General features: G+C 41.8%; 1 protein-coding gene across 1 annotated transcript in view; it reads left to right on the top strand.

Moving 5' to 3' along the window:
- Positions 1-27,625, top strand: part of KCNK10 (potassium two pore domain channel subfamily K member 10) — a 101,585-nt gene that overhangs the window by 59,723 nt on the left and 14,237 nt on the right. Inside the window, exon 4 of the mRNA XM_074956078.1 lies at positions 2,364-2,524. Coding sequence (XP_074812179.1) covers positions 2,364-2,524 — 161 coding nt within the window. The remainder of the gene's footprint in view (positions 1-2,363; positions 2,525-27,625) is intronic.

Genomic DNA, 27,625 nt, shown 5'->3' with positions numbered 1-27,625 from the left:
CCTAGCTATTTTAACCGGGGCTATACTCAGTGTCCATATAAATATCTAATCCTTCTTAAAATCCTACTAAGCTTTTGGCCTCAATGATACCTGGTGGCAATGAGTTCCACAAGTTAATTATGCATTGTGGAAAAAATAACTTTCTTTTACCAGATTTTAAATTGTTGTCTTTAAATATCACTGAATGTCTTCTTATTCCTGAATTATGTGAAAGGCTAAATAGAAATGCCAAATTTACCTTTTCTATGCCACTAATATTTGTATTAATCTGTCAGGTTCCCTCTTACTTGTATCCTCCTAAATAGCTCCGATTTTTTCAATCTCTCTATTTATGAATGAAATCTTTACCCCCTAATGACTTTTGTCACCTCTCTCTGTACTACTTCTTCTGAGGACAGTCAGTTGATGACCTTTGCCTTTACCAGTAGCTTATATTTCTGTGGAAAGTCAATAACTGAGGTGTTACTCATATAGCTTCATTTTTATATGAAAAAATGTTTGGGAACTTCATAAATGGCATATTACATTTCATAGCCCTGATTTAGAAAAGCATTTAAACATATATTTAGGCTCTGTTGACTTCAGTAGGATTTAGTACATGCTTAAAGTCAAGCATGTACTTAAGTGATCTTTCTAAACAGGGATACTTTCCTGAATCAGGCCCTGTTGATTGCATCAATTAGGGCCTTGGTTACGAAAATCAGCACTAGGATTTATCAGTTAGAATGTTGAATCTAATCTGATTTTTCCTTTATATTTTTAAATAATCCATTTGTAGGTGTGTGCTAATTTTCGGAGTAGTCAAGCAACAAACCACTATAATGAAAGGGTTTTAATGGAGATCCTAAAATAATCTTAACTGTAATGGTGCAGGTGTTACAGTTATAATTCTTGTTTCCTCTCTTTAATGGTAACCATGCTTCCCAAACAGAGACACAATGGACACTGAAGTCATAGAGCACTATATAGAGGCACATGGAGAATGGGTAGAAAGGGGGTGTCTGTGCAAACTGCAGTGGCTGTAGGTGTTTCACTTGTTTGCACAGAGGCATTATTGCTCTTCCTCCCCTAGGGGAAATGCACTCACTCTCAGCCTTGGCTACACTTTTAGAAATGTCACAGCATGTTCTCCTCCTCTGCACACCCAAGGCTCCTGGCACCTTCCACCTACTAAGGGGACAAGACCTTCCCTATGCTTTCCTGGCACTCCTCTCTAGAAAGTCCAATACTTCTGCCAGGACTAGCCTTCCACTGCCCCCTTGCACTCTATCTGTAGTAAGATTGTGGGAACCTTTGGGCAAGGGGCTCCCTGCATTTTACAGCAGTTGATAAGAGAGTTGCTCTCTGTAGAAAACAATATCCCGACTCTCTGTAGAAAACAATATCCCGAAGGACTCCTACACTGAAAATAAAAACCTTATGTTTATGCAAGGATCTCAGAAATTTGGATGGAGTTCTGAGGTTTGGAACCAGAACTGAAGTCCAAACCAAACTTGCCCAAAGGTGTTCAGATTGAACAGAGAACAGGTAATGATGTGTTAATTAGTGTTTGTGCTCTGTTGAGGCAGCTCTGTGAGTTACCTTAACAATGGCCAACATGAAAACATATAGAAGTCTTTATTACCGCGTTAACAATGCTATTTAAATGTAAATAATCTCCAGAGGGAATTCTTAAAGAGCTGCTTGTGAAAGCCCATTAAAATTCAAATAAAGCTTAGGCTTTTTTATTATTAAATTGAAAAGAAGAGTGAATAGAATAATAGAATATCAGGGTTGGAAGGGATCTCAGGAGGTCATCTAGTCCAACCCCCTGCTCAAAGCAGGACTCCAATAAAAGGAGTCCTTGAAGCCTCATGTTAGCACAGCAGTAAGGACTGGAAATGGCAATTTGTATAATCTGTGATAAAGCATCTATGTAATTCAGAGCTGAAAACTGGGAATGAGAATATTCAGGTGAGTCATCCTCCCATCAGGAAGCAACTGATAGAGTTCAAATGCAGCAGCAGCATGGAAGAGATAGGCTAGGGCTCTAATCTAAAGGTTTCCTGTAGCGTATTGTGCAGCTGTCATGCTGAGTAAAAGTAGCCCAGTTACTCAAACAACAGTTTTAATTAGGAAGATGAGTCCAGAGAGAAATAGTAGTAACTGAGGGTTACATGTGAATAACTAACGATGGTTTCCAGTGGGCACCACTAAAAAGGCTGGACTGACTTCTGTTCAATGGGCATAATGTGGTGGAGAGCATGTAAGGAACCTTCCTATTCTTGCTCAGAAACCATCTGCAGTCAGGGTGTGGTGTATAGGCACCTGCACAAGAGGCCATGTCTGAATTGTGAAGTTATGATGATAATTTTTCTCTCCAGGGTATGGGAACATCGCCCCAAGCACTGAAGGAGGCAAAATTTTCTGCATTTTGTATGCCATCTTTGGGATTCCACTCTTTGGCTTCTTGCTGGCTGGAATTGGAGATCAACTAGGAACCATCTTTGGGAAAAGTATTACAAGAGTGGAGAAAGTTTTCCGAGTAAGATCATGGTTAAAAGTCTTTTCTGGTGTGGCCTAACTTGTTTAATCTCAAATACTATTAATGTTACACAGGATCTTAGAAAATTTTGCATGTTGGGCACAAATATCTTTAATTGCATAGCTTATTTGTGTGATCTACGTTTCCTGCATTGAAAATGAAGAAAAAGTGAGACAGATTCTGTGGGACCAGGTATACAGAGTAACCCTCAGTTGCATCAGTACTGAAAACAGAAAGATTTGGAAAGCCTGATTTCTGGGATGAACTATATAGAACTCAGGGAGAGAGGTAGCTGAAAGGTATCTATATAGAGAATAACAGACATATGGGTCCATATCCACAGTTGGTGTAAATTAGCATAGCTCCACTGACTGTGATGGAGCCAGCTGAGGATCTGGTCCATAGTTCTCCCCTTCTCTATGGCTTTTATCACATTTGGGTACTACTTACACATTTAATACCAATTCCTAATTATACAAAATGTTCTGAAGTTGAATGGCCCTAGTGCAATGACCCCCAACTTACTGTCCCTGGTGTGATCCATTCTGTTGAATTATATCCCTCATGGAAGTACATCAGACACTTCCCCTGGGAGTGGTATCACAGCACTGGCTAATGCTGCTTTGCTAACATGGTGGTTTCACTTCAAGGATTCCCCTTTTAGATGCAGGACTTCCAGGAATGATGTGACCATATTGTAGTTCCCTGGTATGTGGCATAACTGGAGATAAGTCCTGTCTGGGGGATGTGGTAGGTGAGGGGTTGTCCAGGCTGACTATTTTAATAAGCCTCCATCTCTAAAACATTCCCACAGATACAAGGCAAAATACTTGTAGCTGATTTTGGAACTAAAGTAATTGAGCATTAGACTGGAGTATAAGTAATTTCTCTGATTAAACAACCTGTGAAATGTCCCAGTCCACACCTTAGCAATATCTTTTGGCCTCCATTTTCAAAAATGACTAGTGATTTTGGATGACTCAATTTTTACATGCCTGACTAGAGACAGCTAGAAAAGGCCTGATTTTCAGAAACTGCTGGGCATCCACTTTCTGAAAATCTGATCCCTCATAGATGTCTCAAGTTGGGAACCCAAAAATCAAGGGACCCAAAATTGCTAGTCACTTTAGAAAATTTAGGCCCCTTTGGTCATATTTTCTGTTGCATCCAATTTACTTCAAATCATTCCTGGGAGCATTCCAGTGTGGTTCTTCCAGGGAGAAAGCTTACCAGTGGGTAAGTTATCGATTTGGGAATCCTGAAACCTTGGCTTTATTCCCAGATCTGCCATAGACTTGCAGGGTGACCTTGGATAGACTCCTTAAACTCTCAGCATCTCAGTTTCTCTCTCTGTAAATATGATGATAATTATATGTAACCATCTTTTAGAATTACTTCGAGATCTAAAGCTGAATGGAATTGCCACTACTGCCTTTGGAGTATTATTCTCCCACCCCACCATAGTACCTTTTCCTTTTCTTGATTGGATGCCTTTGCTCCTTGTTTCTCTCTCTCTCCAAACCATTCCCCCTGTCTTGGTATTTGCACCTTTCCAAAATCTTGTATTGCAGAGCTGCACAGATTTAATCCTTTTACTTTTTCCTCAAATTCATCATTTCAACTGATTAATCATTTTTGTTGCTTTTGTTCTGAAGTTCTTCAAATTTGTCCTTGTGTGGCACTGAGGTGGGACAGCTGAGTACAGTATTCTAAGTGGAGTTCTAGGGTTCCCAAACATCCCAATAACATCTCAACAGACTAGTCTGAGGAGTCACCTGACATCAAAACTGACATTTCATGTTACCAGGCATTTTGAAGCTGTAGCCAAAAGGGTGGGCAGAATAGAGATGAGGGACAATTTAGCTCAACCTAGGAACTCTAAAGATATTTTTTACTTCCTTAATGGCAAAATAAATGCTTAACTAACTTAGGGCTTGTATTCCTCCCAGTACACCCCTGAGTAAATGGGCTGTGCACTGCAGAGCTCTGTTGGTGATGTGATCCTCTCAGCACTGCAGCTGTTACTGCAGTCTAGGGCTACAGTAGCCCTCTGCTCCTTCTGTTCACCATCCCCTGCAAAGAGAAAGGATGGTGGAGCTGTTTATTCATGGATGTATTGACTCTGCCTCTCAGTGCTCCCTCAGCATCCCCCAGGCATCAGTGTGCTAGGATCCCCCACAACAATTGTGCTCCAATGTGTGTGAGTGTGCATGGTTTCCCTGAATCCTGCTTCCACAGCCTGTGCAGTGGAACTGCACTGGTTCACCTGGATGTGGGTTGTTTTGTGGCTGTGTAGAGAGCTGGGGAGGGTGACAGGATTTACCTGCAGTGCAGAGTTCTTATCATCCAATTCCTTCTCTTAACAATCCTGTTGCTCATTGCAACAGCATTACCGTGAACAGCTGTCCCACACCATGTGGTAGGCAGCTCACCTCTGACATCCCAGAGCATATCTGGAAAGGCAAAAGGATGCTTTCTTCCTGAGGAGTCACACTAGCACAGTTGGTTGTCTGACAAGACCTGGGCATCCTCACAAAATCTCATTTAGATCTTGGCATAGATTAGAACCTGAGAACACCACATTTCCCTTGCACACTAAACAGCCCATGTGCACTGCACTCAGAGTCATTTCAAGAACAGTTCACACTCGGGGTGGAGGGAAGAAGAGAGCTGCTCTTATGGAATGTGCGCTACGCCTGCGTTATTGACAGTGCGTTTCGGATGCGTGCCACTGTTCGGCTGGTATTCCAAAAGCAATTCTGGCACTACGTCTGAACGTATAAATAGCCACCAAAACAGCCATTCATTTGCTTGCAACGTATACATTTGTTGATTCCTATTTAAGAGCCTTAATTATCCTTTAACAGCACATTCAGTTCGGGTTTGACAGGGAAGTCACTGAGGGTTAAATAAATACTAAGGGCTAAATTTTCCTCTACTGTGTGGGTGTACTAGTGAGCAGGGGGCCATAGGGAGCCTCTTCTCCCCTGTACAGGCAGAAGGGCAGGATTTCTCCTTAGTGCTGGAGAGCACTAGGTGGTAGAACCTGGCTGCTGGGCTATTCGCTGCAGCCTCAGGAGGTGTGGTCTGCTGGAAAAGGGCTGTGTTCACACCTACCACCCAGCTGGTGTGTATGCTGTGGTCACTAGCATTCTTACACAAGGTCACCTGCTGCTGGTTCAAACCAGTATAAAAATGCACCCTGTGTAATCACCCCAGAGGCCTATCTGAGGGAATCATGGATAAATACGATTTCTAGTAATGAAGGTAATAATAATCACTTTTATCTGACAGTGCTTTCTAGGCACTTCAGAAATGAACTTTATGTCAAGGTGGCATAAAGCCATAAGCTCAATAACAACACTCCTACATTCGTAAAGCATTCTGTGCACAGCCCAAGGTTGCTTCTGTGATAAACATCAGTGATTTAAGAATCCTTAGCATTAAAAGCAAACCATTTTCTTTTAGTCTGTTCCTATACACACATAGAGACTGTGAGCTATTAAAAGTAGAAGGAAATGTATTCCACAGTCCTTCTGCTACCGAATGTACCCCCCACCATTATCATAAAGTTAATTTAGGGCAAACTAGACAGCTGTCTAATTCAGATCGTTAAAGACAGTTTAGAATCCAAGTTGAAAGAAGATCCAATGAGTATATTGGAGTAAACTTACTCTCAGTCTTAAAGTTCAGTAAAAGACCATTAACAGCTATGAGCTGTGTTATGCCTCTAAGATAGTGGTTTCTCAATCTTTTTTCATTTGCGGACCCCTAAAATTTTTTGAATAGAGATGTGGACCCCTTTGGAAATCTATTGTCTGTGTAGTTGAATTCTGTTCAGTCAGTGTTCAGTCTAAGTCTTTCATGGACCCTTTAGACACAGTCTCCAGACTCCCAGGCATCCGCAGAGTCGCAAACCACAGGTAGAGAACCACTACTCTAAAGCATAGCACAGCGTTGGGAGTGGTGCAGAGGTCCACTGCCCCAGTTTGAACTCTGGGATGTATTATGTGTAGGCAAGCTGTCCCTCGTTGAAATGGAGGGACTTAACAGATCTAATACATCTGTTATCTGTCCTTCAGGGTTTCAACTTTGATATGCCCTTTTGATCTTCCCTTATGAAGTCTGACATAGATACATGAAGTCTGGCCTTAAAGTTCTTTGAAAGTAGCATTCACTATTATTCTCTAAACAATAGTAGGTTTAACACAGGGTTGCTCAAACATCTTGTCTGCACTTCCATTGAACTTTGGAATAACCCCGTGAAAAGTAGCTCCTAGTAGACAAATAAGAAAAAAATCATACTAAAAAGCTGATGAACTCCTTTCTTCTACTGTTTTCTAAACTGATAGCATTTATTTCATGTTCTGTGAACTTGTTTCTTCTGTGTCTTCCTGGATACATCAGATCTGTTCTCCTTGCTCCACTCTCCCTACCCCCACTGCCTCAGCTGCCCTGTCAGTAGAAATCTGTGGCCACTTTGAACTCATTTCCTATAGTATATCTCTTTTGTACTCTTGAGAGTAGAAAATGAGGTAAAAGTGATTGCTGGAGCAGACACTAGTACAGCAAGGCAGCTACTGCAGGGTGAAGCAGTTTAAAATCACTGTTATTTCCCCCCTTTTAGTACCTTCCTTCTTTCCTCCACATTTGCCGTTTTACCTGTCCACTTGCTCTTTTTCATTCTCTCATTTGTTTCCTTCTCTTCCTGTTCTCTCTGTAACTCCCACTTGAAACTTGTAATATTATTTGAGAATCAGATCCCAGTGGAATTCTTAAGCAAAGATTCATTTCAAATGAGACCTGCAACTTCTTCAGCACTATTGAGTATTGTAGCCAGGCTTGGGGGAAGTGGTGGTTACCTTTGAAGTATCCTGGTTGTCTCTTCTCTAGTAGTGTAATGTCAGGATCCAGAGACCCTGCTTGTTTCCCATCAAGTAGGAATTACTCACTGCTTAGACCTCTGTCAGATCCAAACTTGTATCCATTTTTTTTCTCTTTGAGGAGCTGAACCACACACACACACACAGATGGGAATATTCTCAAACACAGAAGTTCAAATCCAGGTCAGAATTTAGCCATGACAATGGTGTTACTGTGGATTTACACCGATGAGATCAAAGTGACCCATAGTTAATCAAATATAAAGTGGGGAAATCTCAGTTTTAATCTATACTGAAACATTCACTAGGAAGCACCTAAATGCATCCTGGAATGTCTGAAGCTGGATGCCCTTTCCTCCAGTTTATTTTTCAAAGTAGTAGAAGCTGTGCCCTATGCTTGACGCTCCCAGTCCAGGATGGACTGAATTAGTGTTTAAATAAGTGAGAAGCTTAACATGTCTACTTCCCAAGTAGATCCTGAAATATAGAATAAATCAACATTTACCTGTGCCTATATGAAGTTCTATTACATTTATGTTTTGGGCCAGTATCAATGTATATTAAACCACATACTCAAAAATCCTCAAAGGATCAAATACTTTCTGCAATCTTGTTTTGAGAACAGTGTTACTCACTGAACTTTCCTGTGAGTAAAAGTCACATCATCTATGTGAATTCAAGAACTGCAACAGCAGGGTGAATCAGAACAATGATCCATCTCTCTAATCCAGTATCCTGTCCCTGACGTTGGCTGATGGGCAGATGTGTCTGGGCAGGTATAAAGCCCAGCATAATGCACTGAATGTGCAATATTATTCCATGAGGGTATAAGATTAATCAATTGAGACTTCGGTCTCCTAAATTGTTAGTTAGTCTGGTACTTTCCACCAATATTTATTTCAGCAAAAGAAAATCATTGACAAAAGTTGGATCAGCCACTGTTGAAAAGAACCGGTTAAATCATAGCATTTAATCTCAACATTTTCATTTCTGAAAACTAGTCGTATTAGCAGGATCAGAAAGAGATACCATCTATTTAATCCAGCAAAGTAGCGAGTGCTGTGATAGTTTTAATTTGAATTCCCTCCCACTGGTGAGAGTGACATTTCTTTTCCTGATTAACTTGTTAAGTCAATTGTAGAAACCTTTGAGGTAGAGATGATGTAAACCATAGTCTCTGGGAAGAAAATACTTCTGGCAGACACAAGGTTACCTTGCTATTAAAAACCAAAAAGATGATGTAACCCTTGGAGAGAATCATTACACAAAGCCTTGAGGTAAACTGACATGAAACACTTTTAATTTTGATTCTATGATTCTGTCTCTCCATAGCAGCAATTGGGGATTTGCTTCTTTGAGGTTATTTCTTTTTTTGCTTCCCATATAGCAGAGTATCTTGCTTAGAAAGAGTACACTGTGAGGAGAGAGCTTGTATGGACAGAAGGTAATTTGTTAGTGATCAGATTTATAAGACCACACTAGCACCAAGTGCAAGTGGTTTTGAACACAGTTTCACCAGACTGTCTGGTCATGTGTTAACTGTCTACCAGTTTAAAGATCTGGCCTAGAACATCTACAGTACAATTCCATGAGCAAGGTCAGATGCATTAAACAGAAATAGGCCTAAGAAAGTTATGTGAAATTCATTCAAACTAAAGATGGTCCTGAACCCAAACCTCAGATCTGAACACCCCTGAACCCTGGGGTGATTGAAAACCAAACCTAGATACAGATCCAAGTTTTGCAAATGGTCCCTTGTCTTGAAAATTGGCTAAATCAAAACCCTGGATCCAAACATTCCCCAAAAATCTAAGAATTCAAAATCCAAATGGGATCGAAAATTCAGAGGTTCAGATCTGAGGTTCAAAGTCTGGGCCATCTCAGATTTTTATATATGATTGCCATGATGCATGACAAACTTCCTCTATTTAAACCTTTCTTATTCCTTCCCCAGGCATGGATGCAGAGGGGCTCCTCTGAATTATTAGCACTAGTTAGTCTAGTTCAGTAATAGACAAATTGTGTGAAATTTCTAAAAGTAGTATTAAGTGACTGGGCTGGATTGGTTACTGACTCTATCAGTTAATCCATCCATCCCATACTCATCACCTTAGTGGCTGAGCTTCTGATAGCCAAAGCCAGGCAGTTTTCCAGATAAATCCAGCAGGACTGAAGTAAAGTTCCAGTAGTTTCTTGAAAGGTAAATTTCATTGCAGAAGCAGAATATGACACATCACCTTTTGTCCCCTGAAATTTTCTGCATTTCCATGAAGAAGGCTCTGTGACTTTTTGATTTTACAGTTCCCACTGGACGACTTCATTTCTTGAAAGTAGTTACCTTATTCTAACTCCTTGGCTGGCATGTGCACAGGGCAAAAGTTTATTCTTTGATCTACACTATAGATCTTATTTTGCCCTTGATCCCAAGACAAAACTTCCACTGACTCCAACTCAGGTTTAACAGAAAGTGTAGAACAGAGAGATCTGTATTGAAGATAGGAGATCTGCAGTGAGGTGGTAAAAGAGCTGTTCCTCCATACGGTTTGTAGTTGGACAGACACTCAAATACCAACAAAAATGGTCTATTGCTAATATGTTAACCTGCATCATTCTGCAAAGGTGAGATCTAATAATGCAGTTTGTCACATATAATAATAATAATAATACCTAGCTTTTATCTAGTGCTTTTAGCAGTAGATCTCAAAGTATTTTACCAGTGAAATCAGGACCATTGTCCTCATTGTACAGATAGAGAAACTGAGGCACAGAGAGGAAGTGACTTGCCCAAGGTCACCCAGCAGGCTAGTGGACAATCCAGGAACACAGCTTGGGTGTCCTAAGTCTCAGTTTAATGCTCAGCCCATTAGGCAACATTGATTCTCAGAAAGAAACAGCTTGAGCTCTGTCAACCTTTAAAACAGTTCCCAATCTATTTACTGGGACATATTCTGATCTCAGTTATGCTGTTGTAAATCTGGAATAACACTTTTGGAAATCAGCCACCAATTTAGGTGCTTCAGGATGGATTTAGGGGTAAAATTTTCAAAAAGTGCCTAAGTGAGTTAGGAGGCTAAATCCCATTACTTTTCAGTGGGACAGAGGGTAGCATTTTCAAAAGTGCCCATGGGCCAGATTTTTAAAGGTATTTAGGTGCCTAAAAATGCAGATAGAAAATCCCCAGGAATCTATCTGTATCTTTAGACACCAAAATAAGTTTTAAAAATCTGGTTGTAGGAGCCTAACTTTAGACACTCATTTTTGAAAATCAAAGCCAAAGTGACTTGCTCAAGGATACACTATCAATCAGTGGAAAACACAAGAATAGATCCCAGAAGTCCTAACTCTAAGTCCCCTGCCTTGGAGGTGGTGAGCTTGGTGGTAGTTGAAAGGTCAGTCCAATAGCTGGTAGAAAGAGAACAGTGGCACTCAGAGGGGAGAGAATGTCTGCTCTGCAGAGCTCTTGTCAGCATCAAGCAGAGAGAAGCACCACAGTTATACTCTGCCTTATACTCTAGGCAACATGCTCTTCTAAATGCAACATGCAGACACTGTTTAATCATTCAAAACTCTTCTGCCTTCTCCTCAGTTTTCTAAAACAGCCCTGATTGTCAGAAATAATTAGCTGACTACCCTCAACCCTTTTCAAAAATCTCTCACCTGTTATGCACCCCCACCTTTTCCCCAAACCTGTTATCAACTCCACGTACATTCTGCTTCAGTTCATCAATAATTTATCCATTATATAGGAAATAATTAATCACCATGGACTTTATACATCCTTCACTCTTCTTTATCTCATCCCACACCTGGCTCCCTGGCGCGCCCTTATTAACAAAACTTTCACAACAATCTCATTACAGCTCTTCTAATTGCTTTTCTGGTGGCAAGCTCACTACAAAGCCATGGTCACCTGGACACATTAAAGAAGTTTCAATCTTACCCTTTGTCCAGCGATGGCAGGAGTGGGACAGCTGGCTTTTCTAATGGAGAATCCAGAGTAGATGGCAGGCAGGAACATTCGGTTGATGCTCTCTGGCTGAAATACCTTCCAGGCTGTGTCAGGTGCTATGTTCCATGTTGGTGTTTTAATGATGGTGGTGGAAGGATAGATACAGGTTTTATTCTTGCTTTTGAATATTACGTCCTTTGTTGCTCCTTGTGAAATGGTGGTTAGGGTAGGACACTGGCAACCTGGATTCCTGTGAGCCAATTAATCCGCTTGTGTAAGGTGGTGCAACTTCACTGCATTCAGTGATATTGCATCCACTTACACTAGGGCTGAACGTGGCTCCTGGATTCTATTTCTGGTTCTGCCACTGACTCATGACATGCCCTTGGACAAGTCACTTAACCTCTTTGCCTCACTTTCCTCCACTTGTGAAGTGGGGATAATAAAATGCACCTAATCTACCTGGTTATCAAGAAAATTAATTAATAGTTGTAAAGTCATGTTGATATGTTTGGATCCCAAACCCAGTGACTCCTGGGTGCTGATTCTGGAATTTAATCTTCACAAATTTACTATTGAATGAGGTAGATGGGGCTTAAAGCTTATTTGTTTTTGGAGAAATTAACTTTAGCATGGTGTGTCCTTCACAGCTTTGTCTTTAGCCAAGCACATCAGTTGTTTACTTGAAGCTAGTGAGTTTATTGTCTACTGCTTGACTCAGCTGTCTGTGGTCCACACTATTAGAAAGTTTTCCTCTTCCAGTTAATCTTTGGCATCATTATTTAATCCAATAGGTCAGTGAACAGTTGTAAACTGAAATGTATATCAAGGATTAATATTAATACCAATGGTTAAACACAGATCATACCAGCTCCTAAAGATTCTTTGACACTGCTGGCTTTATCAACAATATCTGGTGAGCCACTGGGGCACCAGAAAGGCAGCAGTAACCTGTGGCAACTTCAAAGACAGCCCTTGAAGAGAATCCATCTCTATCTCTACGGAGAGCCCAGGAGGTGGTGAGCTTGGTGGTAGTGGAAAGGTCAGTCCAATAGCTGGTAGAAAGAGAACACAGTGGGACTCAGAAGGGAGAGAATGTCTGTTCTGCAGAGCTCTTGTCAGCATCAAGCAGAGAGAAGCACCACAATTATTGTTTCACTTTTGGAAGCACATCATTCCTTTCCTGTACTGGGAAAAAAGTGTAAAAAGAAAAGGAAAATTCTTATTGCACAAGACATCATAGTTTCCCACCTGTGCTAGAGGGAATTCTGAGTCTAATCTCCCTTTGTCTTATACCTCTCTATGCCATGTGGAAGAGAGGTTGATCACCACTGCCTTCCATCTTTGCTGGTCTCCTTTGCAGTCTGAACTTCTTCCCATGTCATTTTGGTAGCTTTCAATTCTGCTTCTATTGAATGTTTCCATGTTATCCTGGGTCTACCTTGTCTCCTCTTGCCCTGGGGATTCTAGTTCAACAACTTTCTTGTTATGCTATTTGGGTCTTTCCTCCATGTATGTCCTAGCCATCTCCATTTTAATTTCCTGTCCTGTCAGTTTCTGTTTGTCTTCCTCCAGAATTCTTCATTCAGGATTTTTTTCAGGCTATATGATATTCAGGATTTGTCTAAGGTAGCTATTTATGGATACTTGGAAATTTATTAAGACCTTATTAGCTAAACTCCAAGTTTCAGCACTATATAGTGACTTTACAATGGTGTTAAATATTAGAGCCAGATCAATAACCGACCCTCAGTATTCACTGAATTCTATTTGCCTACCTAATGCTCTATGGTATTCCTATACCACCTATCCCCATAAAATATAAGCATTGAACAAGGTGATTGGGAACTGCAAAGCATTATCTAGCATGGATATCAGAGTGAATTATGTTCTTTGCTTCTCCAGCCTGTAGGACGCCCTTCTCATCTTTATTTTGTTGAATTTTTTCTTCAGAACATAAAATTACTAAAGGTGCATATCTCCAATAACTCTCCTCACCAGAGTCACATTGTCATCATTTAACTTCTATGCCTCTGGTATTTTATGACTCTTAAAAATAGAATCCCTGCAAATATGAATGAGGAATCCATGATTAATACAAAAGGTTTTCGTTTATCGCAGGTCCTATTCTCCCCTGGATTACAGTAAACTATAATAAATATTTTTCTCATTTGGGAAGCTGTCCGCATTGCATTGCCTCCTGCTTGTGAATATACTGTAGCAGTCCAAGCCTAAAAATCCCTTGTAATAAATATTCCCCATACTCCTGTTACCCTTAGGTCTTTCCCTAATTTATTTTAGCTTTTCATAGAATGCCTGACACTGTAATATCTAAGTACCTTTTGGATGTGTACTCAGAAATAAATAAATAATTAGCGACGAGTTTACCAAGCACCTGTTGGTTACGAAGACGCCAGCTAAATCAAGGATCCCATAGACAGGAATTTGGATTCAAGTGTAGAATAAGTTTCTCTGCATTTAACAGGTTCTAAGAAGGAATGTTTTACAAACAGGTGTAGCTGATCTTACCCCTTCCCCTCTCCAGCCCCCCAACGCAATGCTCTAAAATGAGGTTTGAAGGCCAGAGAAGCAATAGCGGCTAGGGAATGAAATTCTCAGGCAGTGGGTTTCTTCCGCTGACACTTTTATCGGCTCAGGCACATCAAGCTTTAGCCGTAGGTATATGACTCTGTCCTCTTCTCACCTGGTATTCCCCACTACATGCCTCTTTCCATGGATGTAGGTCCAAGCCTAAATGCTGAGGCCCAGTGCTGTCCACCTCCAGTTTCAACCCAGGGTGATACATGGCATGATTCAAATCCTAGAGTGTACAAGACTGGAGTGCGCAGCAACCTACGCGACACCCTGGATTTGCCATGCACAAATGAATAGGAATCAGCAGTGGTGATAAATCACAGGTCCAGACAGAGCCTGAACATGAAGCTCCCATTAAAAAAGGGAACGAAATCCAGAGGAAGAAGGACAAGAAGAAGATGTGGACAAACTGGAGAAAGTCCAGAAAGGAGCAACAAAAATGATTAAAGATCTAGAAAACATGACCTATGAAGGAAGACTGAAAAAATTGGGTTTGTTTAGTCTGGAGAAGAGAAGACTGAGAGGGGACATGATAACCGTTTTCAAGTACATAAAAGGTTGTTACAAGGAGGAGGGAGAAAAATTGTTCTTCTTAACCTCTGAGGATAGAACAAGAAGCAATGGGCTTAAATCGCAGCAAGGGCGGTTTAGGTTGGACATTAGGAAAAGCTTCCTAACTGTCAGAGTGGTTAAGCACTGGAATAAATTGCTTAGGGAGGTTGTGGAATCTCCGTCATTGGAGATTTTTAAGAGCAGGTTGGACAAACACCTGTCAGGGATGTCCTAGATAATACTTAGTCCTGCCTTGAGTACAGGGGACTCGACTAGATGACCTCTCAAAGTCCCTTCCAGTTCTATGATTCTACGATTATCAGCCACAGGGGATCTGGGGTGAAGAGGCTGCTGCCTGGTACCATGTCTCAAGTCTGGCAAATGAATACAGAGGCCTGAAATCATTGAGACCCCTTGTTCTGGGGGTAAGTAATTGTTCAGACTAACACATGGGCCTTTACCTGCATGACTCCCTGATAAATGTAACTGTTAATCACAAAGCTTTAAATCTCAGCGGACTGCACTGAAAAGGAGCTCAAAGCAATTATCCCTGCTGTGGAAGTAGGAGACAAACAGGATTTGGAAGCATGATTAACAGTTTACAGAACTGTTGGGGTTTCTTTGCTATTCTTTGTGAAGTTTGAAAAAGGAGGTGCTGGAACGGAAACTCCAGGGTAGTGGGAAAGAACTCACATGAACTTTCCAAATGGTCATCAGAGACTGAAAGTTTAACTGTCTCCAGAGCCATACCAATGATCATTCTTCCTTTTTTATTGCCCTCCGTTTGGTCATATTACCGTGGCAACGTGTTTGAATTTCAAACAGTATGGTGCTGAAATGCCATACCTATGTTCCACGATGTATAACCAGATCACCGTTACATTTGAAAACATCATTTATATCCTGGGGAAAATCTTGTTCTGTGTCAAGATAATTTAGGCTGTCAGGTTGGGGCACATGATCAGAAACCACCCACGAAGGAGATAAAACAAGAGAGGATGCAAATGTAACAGAAAAAAGAAAAGTGATCAGTGAAAATACAATAACCTGCTGCCCCCTAAATTAAGGCACAGAACCATCCTACTAGCTAGGTATCACACTGCAAAAACACCCACCACAACCCCTGATTGGCAGCCTTCGCAGCAGTGTCATGAACTGAAGTCGCACTCGAGAGATGATTCTCTAAAGTTAGGTAGAAGTATTTTGGCATGACTATAGGTGGGAAACACGATGTGATGCTGCCCGTGATGTGTCTGTTCTGTGGATAGGAACTTCAGTCTCCATGGTTGTCAACTCAAAATCTTTAACCAATGCTAAATAATTTCTGTATACACTCTCCACATACTCCACCCACACACCAAATAAAAACCACTTTAAGAGTGGAGCCTGTAACATGAGTAGGACCTTGGAGAGCAGTCATTTGACATCTTATCAATAACAACTAGTGTTTTGCACAAACCAAACCATTAATCTGAGAATCAAGGACTTTGAAAAGTTTGGAACTGGATTCAGATTTGAACGTTGTGGTGTGGATCCATCTCTAGTACATCCATAGTAAGAATGCAACAATGGAATTTTTTTAGTATTGAAAAGTAGGAGAAATCCACAGCAAATACAGATATAAATGCCAAAGATTTCAGCATCAAATTCCCAGAGGATACTGGAGAATGTTGGACACTGATTCCAATGTAACCAGCTAAAGAATCAAAGAGTGCAGATCAAAGAAAAGTGAAGATGAAAATATACAGCAGCCCCACCAGTTTCTGCACAAACACAATCTATATCAAGAAGTCTAGACTGGAGCACAACTTCTTTTTGAGGTCCAAAGATTGCTGTTTAACCTTTGTAAATCTAGTCCAACCAAGTCTCAGCTGTCCTTTCAGAGCTTAGGTCTGCTGCTGTTTTCGCTGCTTTGTTGGCTGTCACTAGGGAATTGTGCAGCAAAAGAAAAGCTCCTGAAAATACAATCTGAAGAAATCTGAATGACTTATTTCAGTTGGTAGTAAAAGCCCTATTACAGCTAACAAAAAAGAGGTAGAACTTTTCCATCCCTTACACAGGAGAAATTTCCAGAGCCATGTGCAATATTCTATTTCTTGCTAAGATTTTGGAAATGGCCATGTTCATGCAGTGGCAAAAAAGGGATCTTTCATTGATGTGGCAATGCTGTCTGGATCTCTCTGGGCTGGCTCAGCTTGTTGCAATGCATTTCTACATTAGAACCAGCACAACCACCCATAGCTATACAAATTGTTCTATAACCTATTCATTTTCTTTACGATATCAGAATGTACCTTCTCTAAATTTAATCTGTGATCTAGATGAAGGCTTAGAAACCACTCTAATCAAAACTGGTGATACTAAAAGTGGGAGAATAATATTATGGTCTCTGTTCTGACATCTGCATGCTGTCTCTGCTAGCATTTCAAGGCTGAAAAGGCAGAGGATCTTCCTGCTGGGGATACTCTGGTGTAAAGGGTATTCTGTGGTAGGGAAGCCCTACGCCACCCCTCACAGTGCCAGGTTTAGGGGACGTGCTGGGGGCTGGCTGGCAGAAGGAGGGGTATTCCAGAAGGAGAAGGCATGAGTAATGCATTCCAGCTGTTGTGTCAGCCTTGAGGCTGCTTAAGTTTGTGCCATGAACCAGCCCCTTGCCTGCCCCAGATTCTGGAAAGTGCAAAGGTGAAATAAAGGCACCTTTGCCCTGACCGCTCACTGTTCCTGTGCCACACTCAGCTCAGCTAGAACAGAGATTTGGGGCCATTATTATTCCTCAGATAATGCACTAGGCCTGTATGGCAGTTTACCAGCACTGTGTCGGAGAAGGTGCTGATTGCACATGCTGTTTTGGACTGACATAATCAAACAACTGAAGGATTAAAGTGCAGGTTTACTGGAAAAAGTAGCTGTGAAGAAATGGCACCTTCTTACTCAGATCTACCCACCACAGTGTGTTCAGAATATCTGCTGACTTGAGTAACAAATATGAATTTCTATGGCTTTTTACTCCTGTTCTCCCTGCTGCACTAACACAGCTGAGAAAGCATGAGCTGGATGCTACCCCTGCTTGTGCATCATTAGGAGAATTGTTTATTAAGTTCCTATCATTCCCAATGTGCAAACTCATTGAATGCAGTGGCATTGTGTAAGTGTCATTTAAGCCCTACTGAGTGTTGCAATGCCTAAGACCCTTTGTGGCTGTGGGCCCCTGAGGTTAAGCGTTAGATCCACAAATGTACTTAGACACCTTGCCAACTAGTGGAATCTACAGCCCCAAGTTAAGTGCTCAAGCTCCCTGTGTAATGCGTGGAGAGGGTTAGGCTCCTAAGCCAGCATGCTGAGCAAGGAACTGCCTAAATTAGACAATAGGAAATACCAAACAGGAAATTCCTTGCAGGGAGCTAGGCACCTAACTCTTGGTGAAAGGATGTGCCTCCTTGCACTCGGAATTCACAGCTGTGAACCCTCTCCTGGTGTTCGATACCTAATGCAGATCAGTCTTTTCTCACAAAAAAGGAGGACACCCCAAACCCCGCACAGCCTAAAGGCCAGTGGTTAGAGTGCTCACCCAGGGTGTAGGACACCCAGCTTCAGATTCCCACTCTGCCTGTTTAGAGCAGTGACTTGAACCCAGGAGTCACCCTCACTTCCCAGGTGAATGCCCTAACCACAGGGCTACAGGGTATTCTCTGTCTCTCCTGTTGAAAATGTTCCACTTTGTCTGAAATACTTAAATTTGCATTGGAGCAGGGAGAGGGAGGCTGTCCCAAGGAAATGGGAGGCAGCCTGAAAAGGGCATGAAGTCAAGAGTGGGTAAAGTGGACAAAGGGAGCAGTCCAGAAGGATGAATATATTCACAGGGGGAATGATCCTAATTCCAAAGTGCCCTGGAGACAGCAGGATAGTAAGCTGCTTGCAGTAACATGCTATTCAGGACAAATCAATGTAAAATCACACACCTAGGGAAGGAAGATAAACGGCATGGTTAAAAATTTGCAGAACGTCTACCCAGAAATTGGAAAAGAAACAGCCAATCTAAGAGTGGTATGTGGTAGTAGTTACATTGTATGAACTCAGATTTATGTAAAACTAGAGACTGCATTACAAAGTCTTGGAATAGTGGTATCATTCCGTATATTTTAAAGTGTCATTTTCTCTAAAAAGTGACTGTAAAAATGGCACCATTTGGTCCTCTGTTGATTGTCTCTTGGTGATTTCTGGATCATATCTGTTCAGTTTGCAAAGGAAAATGAGTTCCTTCTAAGTGCCAGCCTTGCAACCTCAGCCTGGAGACTGAAAACCCACTTGGGTCCTTTCATCATCAAAAATAATGTTGTAGTAATAGTTGCTCTGTAGGAGCTAGGAGGAAAAAATAGTAAAAAGATATTTCAGTCCCTGAAGTGGGCAGACAAGACGCCGAATATATTGGCAGGCTCTGATCAGTTGAACGAGAACGTGCCATTTTTTACATATTCCCTTTCCTCTGAACTTTAAGGCCATTGAAAATCAAGAGAGAAATACAGAGAAGGGCAATGCTGCAAAGACTGGTGGAGATGGTACCTAAGGAGTGAAGTCCCCTTAGTGAGAATGCCCTGTCTCCAGCCTTCTTGAGATTATACAAGGGTAGCAGTAGGTTGTTAATTTGGGTGTCTCAACTGCAGTGATATCACATGGGGAGAAAGGTGATCTCTAACATAACCAGCACTCAACCCATTTAAAGTAAAAATCAATATTTTTATTTGCTCATAGAAATTGATGCAGAAGCCAGTGCAGGTATCAATGTAATGTGATCCCAGCAAGAGAATCCTTTAAGAACTTGGAGTACTTGTGGCACCTTAGAGACTAACCAATTTAAAATTGGTTAGTCTCTAAGGTGCCACAAGTACTCCTTTTCTTTTTGCGAATACAGACTAACACGGCTGTTACTCTGAAACCTTTAAGAACTTGCATCCTAGAAATATCTCCTGTCCTCTCTCATAATTTTCTTCCTTCAGTCTCTCTCAGATTAGTTCGTTTTGAATTCAAGTTGCAATCTTTCTCATTATCAGACACTAATTTATTATTTGAGTGTCTCACAAACACTTAACCTGCTTCCTCAAAGTTTGGAGGATTTATTGGGAAAACAACAAAGAAAATATTATTCCTCTTGAAAGTGCTCTCAGTTTATTTAAAACTGAAAGTAAAGGGATCTCCTTTTGCAGTTGGACTCCTCTGATAGTTTCACTACCACACCGTGCTGCGAAATGAAATACCATGCTGGGAAATAAAGCTATGTGCCTCCTGCTGTTAGGGTCTAGCTTGCAAACACTGTTTATGGGGAAAAGTTCTTCTACTTGTTAGAATCCTTTGTGCACATCATTTTAGTTAAGAAAACCACTGAAGACCTTGAGAGCAGCTTGCATGGGGGTATCAGTTCACATATTACAGGAACCTAGGATTTGTCATCAGATCATTGGTCTGTCAGATCTGTTACCCTGCAATACCTGTTGTTTCCTGGGGAAAAATTCCTATAATGCATCTGGGCACTTGTGCAATGCTGTGCATGAGGAGGGACTGGGCGAAATGCCTTCTTGATCCTGTGGTGATTAGCAGACACCCTCAGTGTGTGATGTAATTCCCATCATTGGTCTGTAAATGAATACTCTTTTTTGGTGCAAGCTTTCATTAAGCACTTACTGTTCTTGCTTTCACTGCGTTCAGTGACATCATGCATGTGATGTTACTTCTTTAATACTCGTGATTCTGCCACATTGGTGTCTCCGTCTCCACATCCTATTCTGAGGGTTAAAGAAATGTGTGCAGTGGTTCGAATGGTCACTACAATCTTTTGCTGGTGTTTCCACCCATGATGGGAAGCTATTCCAAGAGCCAGAACAACTGTTTACACAGTATGCAGTTGAGTTGCATTAAGCTGCATTCTGTGTTTCACAAGTTGCTACACTACAGTATGTCACACGCAAAGTAACAGGCATAAAAACAACTGTGTATGTTTGAATGCTTGGTAACCCATTCTTGAACAGATACCTTTCCTAGCCTTCTGTAACAAGGCCCAAACACTGGGAAGAGTAAAAAAGCCCTCACTCTTGTCTGGCTTTATTAACAACACAATATAATGTTTAACACAAGCTTTCTCCCCAAGGCTGGCTGCTTTTAGGGTTCCTCCAGTCCCACAGGACTGCTCAGCCCCTACCCTAGATCAGTTTTCGAGAGAGCCACTCCCCTCATGTTATACCTAGCTCTTACAGCACTTTTCTTCACGACCCCCCTTTTGAAGATGGGGAGGCTGAAGCACAGAGAAATGAAGAGACATGTCCATGATCACTCAGCAGGCCAGAGATAGAGCCAAGACTAGAAACCAGGCCTCCTGAATTGAAGTCTAAGTTCTCGCACCACTATGCCACACTAAGGTAATAAGCCAGCCGCGTTAGTGAGTCAGTAGGAGCTGCTTAACCTTTACCCAGCAGGTTCAACACTTGTTAACAGGACCAGGTGTTTCAGGAAACCATTGCTAGTCTGTTACATAGTTCTTATAAATTAAGAACCTACCTGACCTTTCACTCAAAAGTTGCAACAAACCTAAATTGAAATTAGATGTCACTGTTTTGCACCTTCTCACACCTCCTGGTGCTGGTTGGGACTGGATGCAGAAGTGTTGAAGAGCATGAAAACAATTGTTCCCAGGGAACTTCTATGCTGTGTAGAGCTGAGTGAATTTTTTTAGGACAAAACATTTATTTGCCAAAAAAAATATGAAGTTTTGGGTCCGCAAACTATTCACGAATTTGCCAAATAGTTTCAGTCAATATTTTTTTTGAGGCATCTAGATTTAAAAGAGAACTTAGGTACCACTCACAAAACTGAAGAGGGGGTGGTGCTCCCCTTACATAATAGCCCAGTGATTGGAGGACACACCCAGGTTCAGCTACCCATGCTGTCTGAGTTAGGATAGGAACTTGAATGTGTGTGTCTCCTCTGTTGTAGGTGAGGGACCTAACCACTGGGCTGTAGGGCATTCTTGAGTGAGTCAGTCTCTCTCTGGCCAATGAATACTTAAACGTACACAGTGGAATAACGTCAACTGGAGAGATGAAGGCTCTCCCACCACCCCGCAATGGTCTATAGCCCTATGGTTAGGGCACGCACCTACACTCAGGAAATGAAAATTCAGATCCATACACCAAATCTGGCAAAGTGGGGGCTGAAATCCAGATCTCATACATCAAAGGTGAGTTCTTTTAGCTAGAGGATGGGGTGGCACCACCCCCTTCACAGTTTTTTTGCATAGCCTTTCCAAATTTTCTTGACTTTTAATAAAAAAGTGGTGAGACATGCCCAAAATTGAAACAAAATGTTTCGTTTGACCTGAAACAAATTTTTGTATCAATTCAATCTGTTACGTTTTTTTTTCGGTTTAGCCAGCAAACAGAAAAAATCAGGTCTTTGCACAGCTCTACCCCTGAGTGTAAGCAGGAGTTTCTGGAGAACTTCAGTGGATCTCTCTTCTTGTGAGATTTCCCACTCAATTTTGCAGATTCTGTAAGTTAAAAAAAAAATCTGAACTTTTGGGTATTTGTATGACCCTAACCTGAAGTCTGAACCTTTTGAGGCTTTTCCATCACTAATGTGTATGTGTCTTGTTTTTTTTTTTTAGCAATAATCCAACATGATGTACAATGCTGTAGTGGTTTAGACTGTGACTCACCTAACTGTAGCTTGATGTAAAAGCTGTGGTCCATTAGCCCCAAGAATCAGAACAGCACAGACCGCAGTGGAGTTCCTTGTAGGAAAATGACAGTGCCAAGAAGGTTACTCGTGAGAAGAATGCAAATTATCAGTCATTTTGAGTTACTGCACTTTTGTAGCATTCCAAATGCTTAGTGAATTTGATACCATAATTTTTCATTGACTGTTAATGCTTATTCTGTTACGAGTTTCTTTAGAGGGTCAAAACAATTGCCACACCAAGCAAGGAACAAAATAAATCACGCATATAATTATTGGTAGAGATGGGCTGAAGATGAAAAATTTCAATCTAGATCCACATTTTGCAAACTCCAGCATTTGGGAGTGTTACATCATTGGCGCATTATAAAGATGGTGGCCATTTGCAAAATACAAATCCATATTCTGATTTCTAAATACCCACAAAGTTCAAAGAAGTTTGGTTCAGCCCTATAACTAATTCCTATATAAAATATAATGCTCATACTTCTCTTAATGACAGTGTAATAACCGGCACTCAACACTGGAGTGCCTCTTGTTGGATTGATATGGAACTGCAGCTCTGTCTCTGCCTCAGTTTCCCCCGCTGGGCTCTCAATAAGTTCAATGAGACTTACATACAGTGAACTATGCACCTTCAGGGGTCTAATCTATTTAAACAAGCCTTCTCCTTCTGCCACAGGTCCCCAGGCTTCTCCACTGCCTGGAGCTCAGCAGTCTCTCCCCTGCTGACGCAGGGTATCTCCTAGGCCTCCCTGCCTGGAGAACTTTGTACTTTGTCTCCTCTGGAGTTTTTTCCTCTCTGTGTTCTGGAGGCTGTTCCTCACCCTGAGAGCCTTTGCTTACCAGAGAGACTCCAGCAGGAGTAGCTTCCTACCCAGCTCTCCTGAGGTACTCACTCCCCAGGAGCTTCCTCTCTCTTTTCTGGCTCCTGCCTGAGCACTCGTAACTCTTTATTAGGCCCATATGTTCCTTAACTAATAACTACCACCCAGTTAGCCATCCACAGGTGGATCTGGGGTGGCTTATTCTCCTCAGCAGAGCCTGTCACAGGGAGGTGGGGTGCCTGACAGCTCAGAGGGCCAGCCACCATGACCTATCTTTCTCCCCCTGAGCTGACGTGTACTCAAAGGCCGGCGCAACAAAAACTAACTCTTGATCATGTCCTGCAGCCAAGGGGGTACTTCCTGCCTTGCTGCCACAAGGAAGTCTACAAGACCCCTGGCGATCTTTGTATTCTTGTCATTGAAGTACGAAGAGCCCAAGAGTGGTGTTCCCCAGAGTCCTGTGTAGCTCAAGTGGTGAACCAAATCCCTGATAGTCTTTGGCATGTCATAGTTCAGAACAACCTGTACTCCCTTGGAAGTCAAGCGGTCTGGCAATAATCAGAGGTCATCAATAGCACTGGGCTTTCACGGTTGGTAAGCCAGTATAAAGCTGTCTCGCGGTCTCTTCAAGAGTAGCTGCCCAGAATACACCCACACGCATACCCTTCAGAGTTATGGGACTCCTTCATCCAGACTAGCGCCTTGTTAGTGTGTCAAATTACAGCTGACTGCAACAATCTTTTTTCCCCACAGTCTTCAGTAAAGGAACAATGAGAGCCCGTTTCTGATCCTCTTGTGGCCACATGTGTGTGTGATGTTATCAGTTGAAGAAGCACCTTTATGCCCCTCCCCTTGTGGGGTCATCTTTTCTTTAGGCTGAATTTCTGTTTAGCCTGACTCTAGTAATGGCTTTGTATTGCTGTTCCCAGGCCTCTGGGCAGGGAGACGACCCCTGTCTCTTCCCTCTTTATTTCAGATTCCTCTTGGTTGCATGGTTTTACAGCACTAATGTGGTGGCTTTTCCCTTCAGTGGGCCGAAGCCCCACCTCAAGTACCCAATCCTATGCAATGAGTACATTCACCATGAATAGTGCCCCCTCATGCCTGGAGGCAGCATTGCAGAAATCCAAGCCAAGTCACATATAAGTTCAAATGCCTTCTGGGGTAACAAAAGGTTAAACTGAAAGTCCATGACAAATGCTCAGACTAATAATCCTCCTGCCTCTCTCAGGCTCCCCTGAAGTCCTCTTCTTTCTGGCCCCATGCAGAGCTTCTCCTATGTTCGTTCTCCCCAGCAGGATTCCCTTACTGCCTCCCTTCCCCTGGGATTCTGGCAGGGACTGCCTACAAGGAGCAGGAGGATCCATATCTCAGGCATCACCCATCGGAGCCTGCCCTGCTCCCTCTGGGTCTCTTCTATTTGCTGTTCCCCTTCCAGAATGCCAGCCCCAGGACTGTCTTCCTGGATGCCTGCCCCGTGTTCTAGGGGCTCACCATAGGAATTATCTCTACTCTGATGGCTCAGCTCTCTGACCACAGCCAGCCCCAAACTGCTGGACCCTCCTCTGCAGTCTCTCCCCTCAGAGTGAATTCCCAGCTCTGTTTAAGTTGTCCTTCCTGACTTCCTGCAGGGGGCGGGAACTAATTATCAGTAAGCTGCCGTATTACCATTAGCTGGGGGCAAGGCTGAGCCCGGCCAGCCAGCCAGTGACAGTCAGACTGAAGGATCAAGTTCTGGTCTATTTTGGTTTTCAAGATTTGGTCTGCTGAGCATTTTCTGGTGGCCCAGAGCGAGCTGGGTGGTCACATGGTGCTGGCTCTCCCTTGTTGCTTTCATTTGCTACACTGCATTAAAAGACAGGAAAAATATATTCAGTTCTTTCCAGTGTAAACTGTTGCTGAAGTTGTCAAAGGGGTGCTGTGCAATCATGAATGGAAAAAGAGGTTACCCATGCAGTTGCAAAAGGGACAGGACATGGGTCTACACAACTGTGAATAAGTAGGGAGGTATCCATGTGTGACTGTTGGTGCCTGGCGGGGGGCCACATTGAGATTGCTCAATCAGGGCAAACTGCAAAGAATGGGGCAGACGATCCTCCAAACTGGTGGTTATTCTAATAATTAGATTCACCATGCCAGCAACAAAACAGCTTCTACACCTTACTGGTTACCCACAAGCCAAAAACACAGCTCCCTTAAAGCAATCCAGCCTTGGGCAAATATGAGGATTTTGAAAATCTTGTTCATCTTAAAGTTCTACCAATCCCAAGGGATCAGACGTATTACCTGCCAGGTCAATGAATATTTCAGATCTCACCCAAATACACGCATGCTTACAACCAATTCTATTAACTAAACTAAAAAATTATTAAAAAGAAAAGAGAGAGAGTATTGTGGTTAATAGGTCATTATACATACAAGTATGAATAAAGTTCTTAGGTCAGTTTCATAGTAGAGATGGTGAGCTGCTGAACTGCAAAAAGTTCTTTCCAGAATAAGTTCACCAAATAGACAGTCCATATACAGAGTTTGTTCAAATTATTTCATGAGAGTTAGCAGGGTAATCCAGACTGGAGCTGGAGACCTCAGTCTTGCGACTCAAGCTTTCCCTGACCAAGCTTAAGCAGATCTGAGATAACAGGATCAGGGCCCTAGAGTTCTTTTATAGATCTCTGGCAGGCTATAAATAGCCTTTTGACAGCAGGTATTCCTTGAGTGAAGCATTATGGCTTTGAAATAAAGCCTCCTATTTCCTATGTATACACAGGTAACTAGTTGCATTTATCAACATAAGGTAATTATCCATTAAGCAGTTCATAGACAGTTTACTACAAACTTCAAGGAGAAATATATACAATTATATTACACTCAAGTTTCATCTAAATGTTAATATCCCCTTAATCTCTGAATCAATAGAATATAGTAACAGACAAGAAATCGTCTGGTTACATTGTTAACCTCTAACAAGATATAGGTAAACACAGACAAATACTATCACTATCGTCTTCTAATTCTAAGGAATGGCCTTAATTACCATTTATATACTTTTCTAATATGTCTTTAAAGGTTGAATTTGCATCATTTAGCTTGCTAGTTGCATAACCCATTCTGGCTCTGTGTCACACCATGAGACATACTCTGAAAAAAAATTGAGCCTGCCAGTCTACTTGTATACTGGATTCCACATATTATTGTCCAGCATATAATGTAATGGGGGTATGGGGGGAGGGGATTTGCTTTTGTGCTATTTTTACTAGCTCTAAAAATGATGGGCCTGATTCATCACTGTCCTTGTATAAACATTTATGCTAATGCATAGTGAGTATACAATACTACTATTCCGGTCTGGTGGCATTTTACTCTTGCTTTGCCCTGGTGTAAATGGTGGAGCAGGGTAGTAGTGAATCAGGCCGGATGGCTCTCCATCCAGTTGTGTGGTGCACATCACCTTTATATGAACGAATGGTCATTTTTCATTTCTCTTAAAAACCTTTGGCTGTGTTTATTGTCCATGAAATTGAGAGACTTATAATGCTGGCTTGAACAAGCAGATGTCCCAAGTGTTTCCTGGTACTGATCTATAACTCCCCGCATCTTCCAGTTTTGGTCCTATCATAAGCAGAGACTGCATTGTCACTCACATTGAAATGCATGCTGATGTGGACATATGGGGACTAGGGAGAGAAGCACCATACTTAAGTTTACTTTACTAATATTACATAGCTGTTCTAAAGCACTTTTTAGCCAAGGATCTCCAAGTAGTTTACAAACATTGCTCAAGCCTCAGAACCTTCAGTGTGAGGGAGGGAAGTGTTGTTATTCCCTTTTTATATCTGGGGAAACTAAGGCACAGAGCATTTAAGTGACTTGCCCAATTTGCAGTCACCAAGCTGGGAAATAAACCTGAAAGTCTTTTGCGTGGGGCAAGTTTGAATCAAGGTCTTCCAGGTTGAAAGGCTAGTGCTCAAATCCATTGCACCAGTTAACTTTCAGATGTTCCCCTTCTAGCCCATGCCATATCAGCTATACATCATACAAAACACTACAAAGTGGAATCCTGCAATTCTGGGTTTATCTCAGTGAGAAATAATTCCTGATGAAGTTATGTCAGATTTTAATGTTTTCAGAAAGCTCCTCAAAGCAAAATAATTCCTCAAAGGAAAAAAATAGAGAGTAAGTTTGAATACTCTTGCATTGTTTATCTGCCTGGTGCTTGAGTAATGATTTTTTTTCAGGTTTTGCATTGGATTAGTCATGTTCACTGTAATCTTTTTCTGTTAGCTCTCTGAAAACAGACAAAACATAAACACAAGTGTTCAGAAAAATAACCGAGGGGAAGAATAGCATATAATATCTGTTTTAAAATGGCATTTATGAGACATAATGTATTTAGGCTACTACCTGGGTGTTGTCTGCTGTGTCTTATATTCAGGCAACCTTTCACAATTCAACTTTGCAGGCTCCAACTTTGCTGACTCCTTCCGAGAAGTGCAATAGTGCTGTGCCCTGGCTGGTTAGACTGGTAATTGTCCAGTTCAGTCCATAGCCTCTAGGGATATTATAAAGACAGTTT

The sequence above is a fragment of the Natator depressus genome, chromosome 6 (assembly GCF_965152275.1).
Source record: "Natator depressus isolate rNatDep1 chromosome 6, rNatDep2.hap1, whole genome shotgun sequence".
Classification (NCBI taxonomy): Eukaryota; Metazoa; Chordata; order Testudines; family Cheloniidae; genus Natator; species Natator depressus.
Note: the sequence above shows the minus strand (reverse complement) of the source record. Positions and strands in the feature narration are given on the sequence as shown.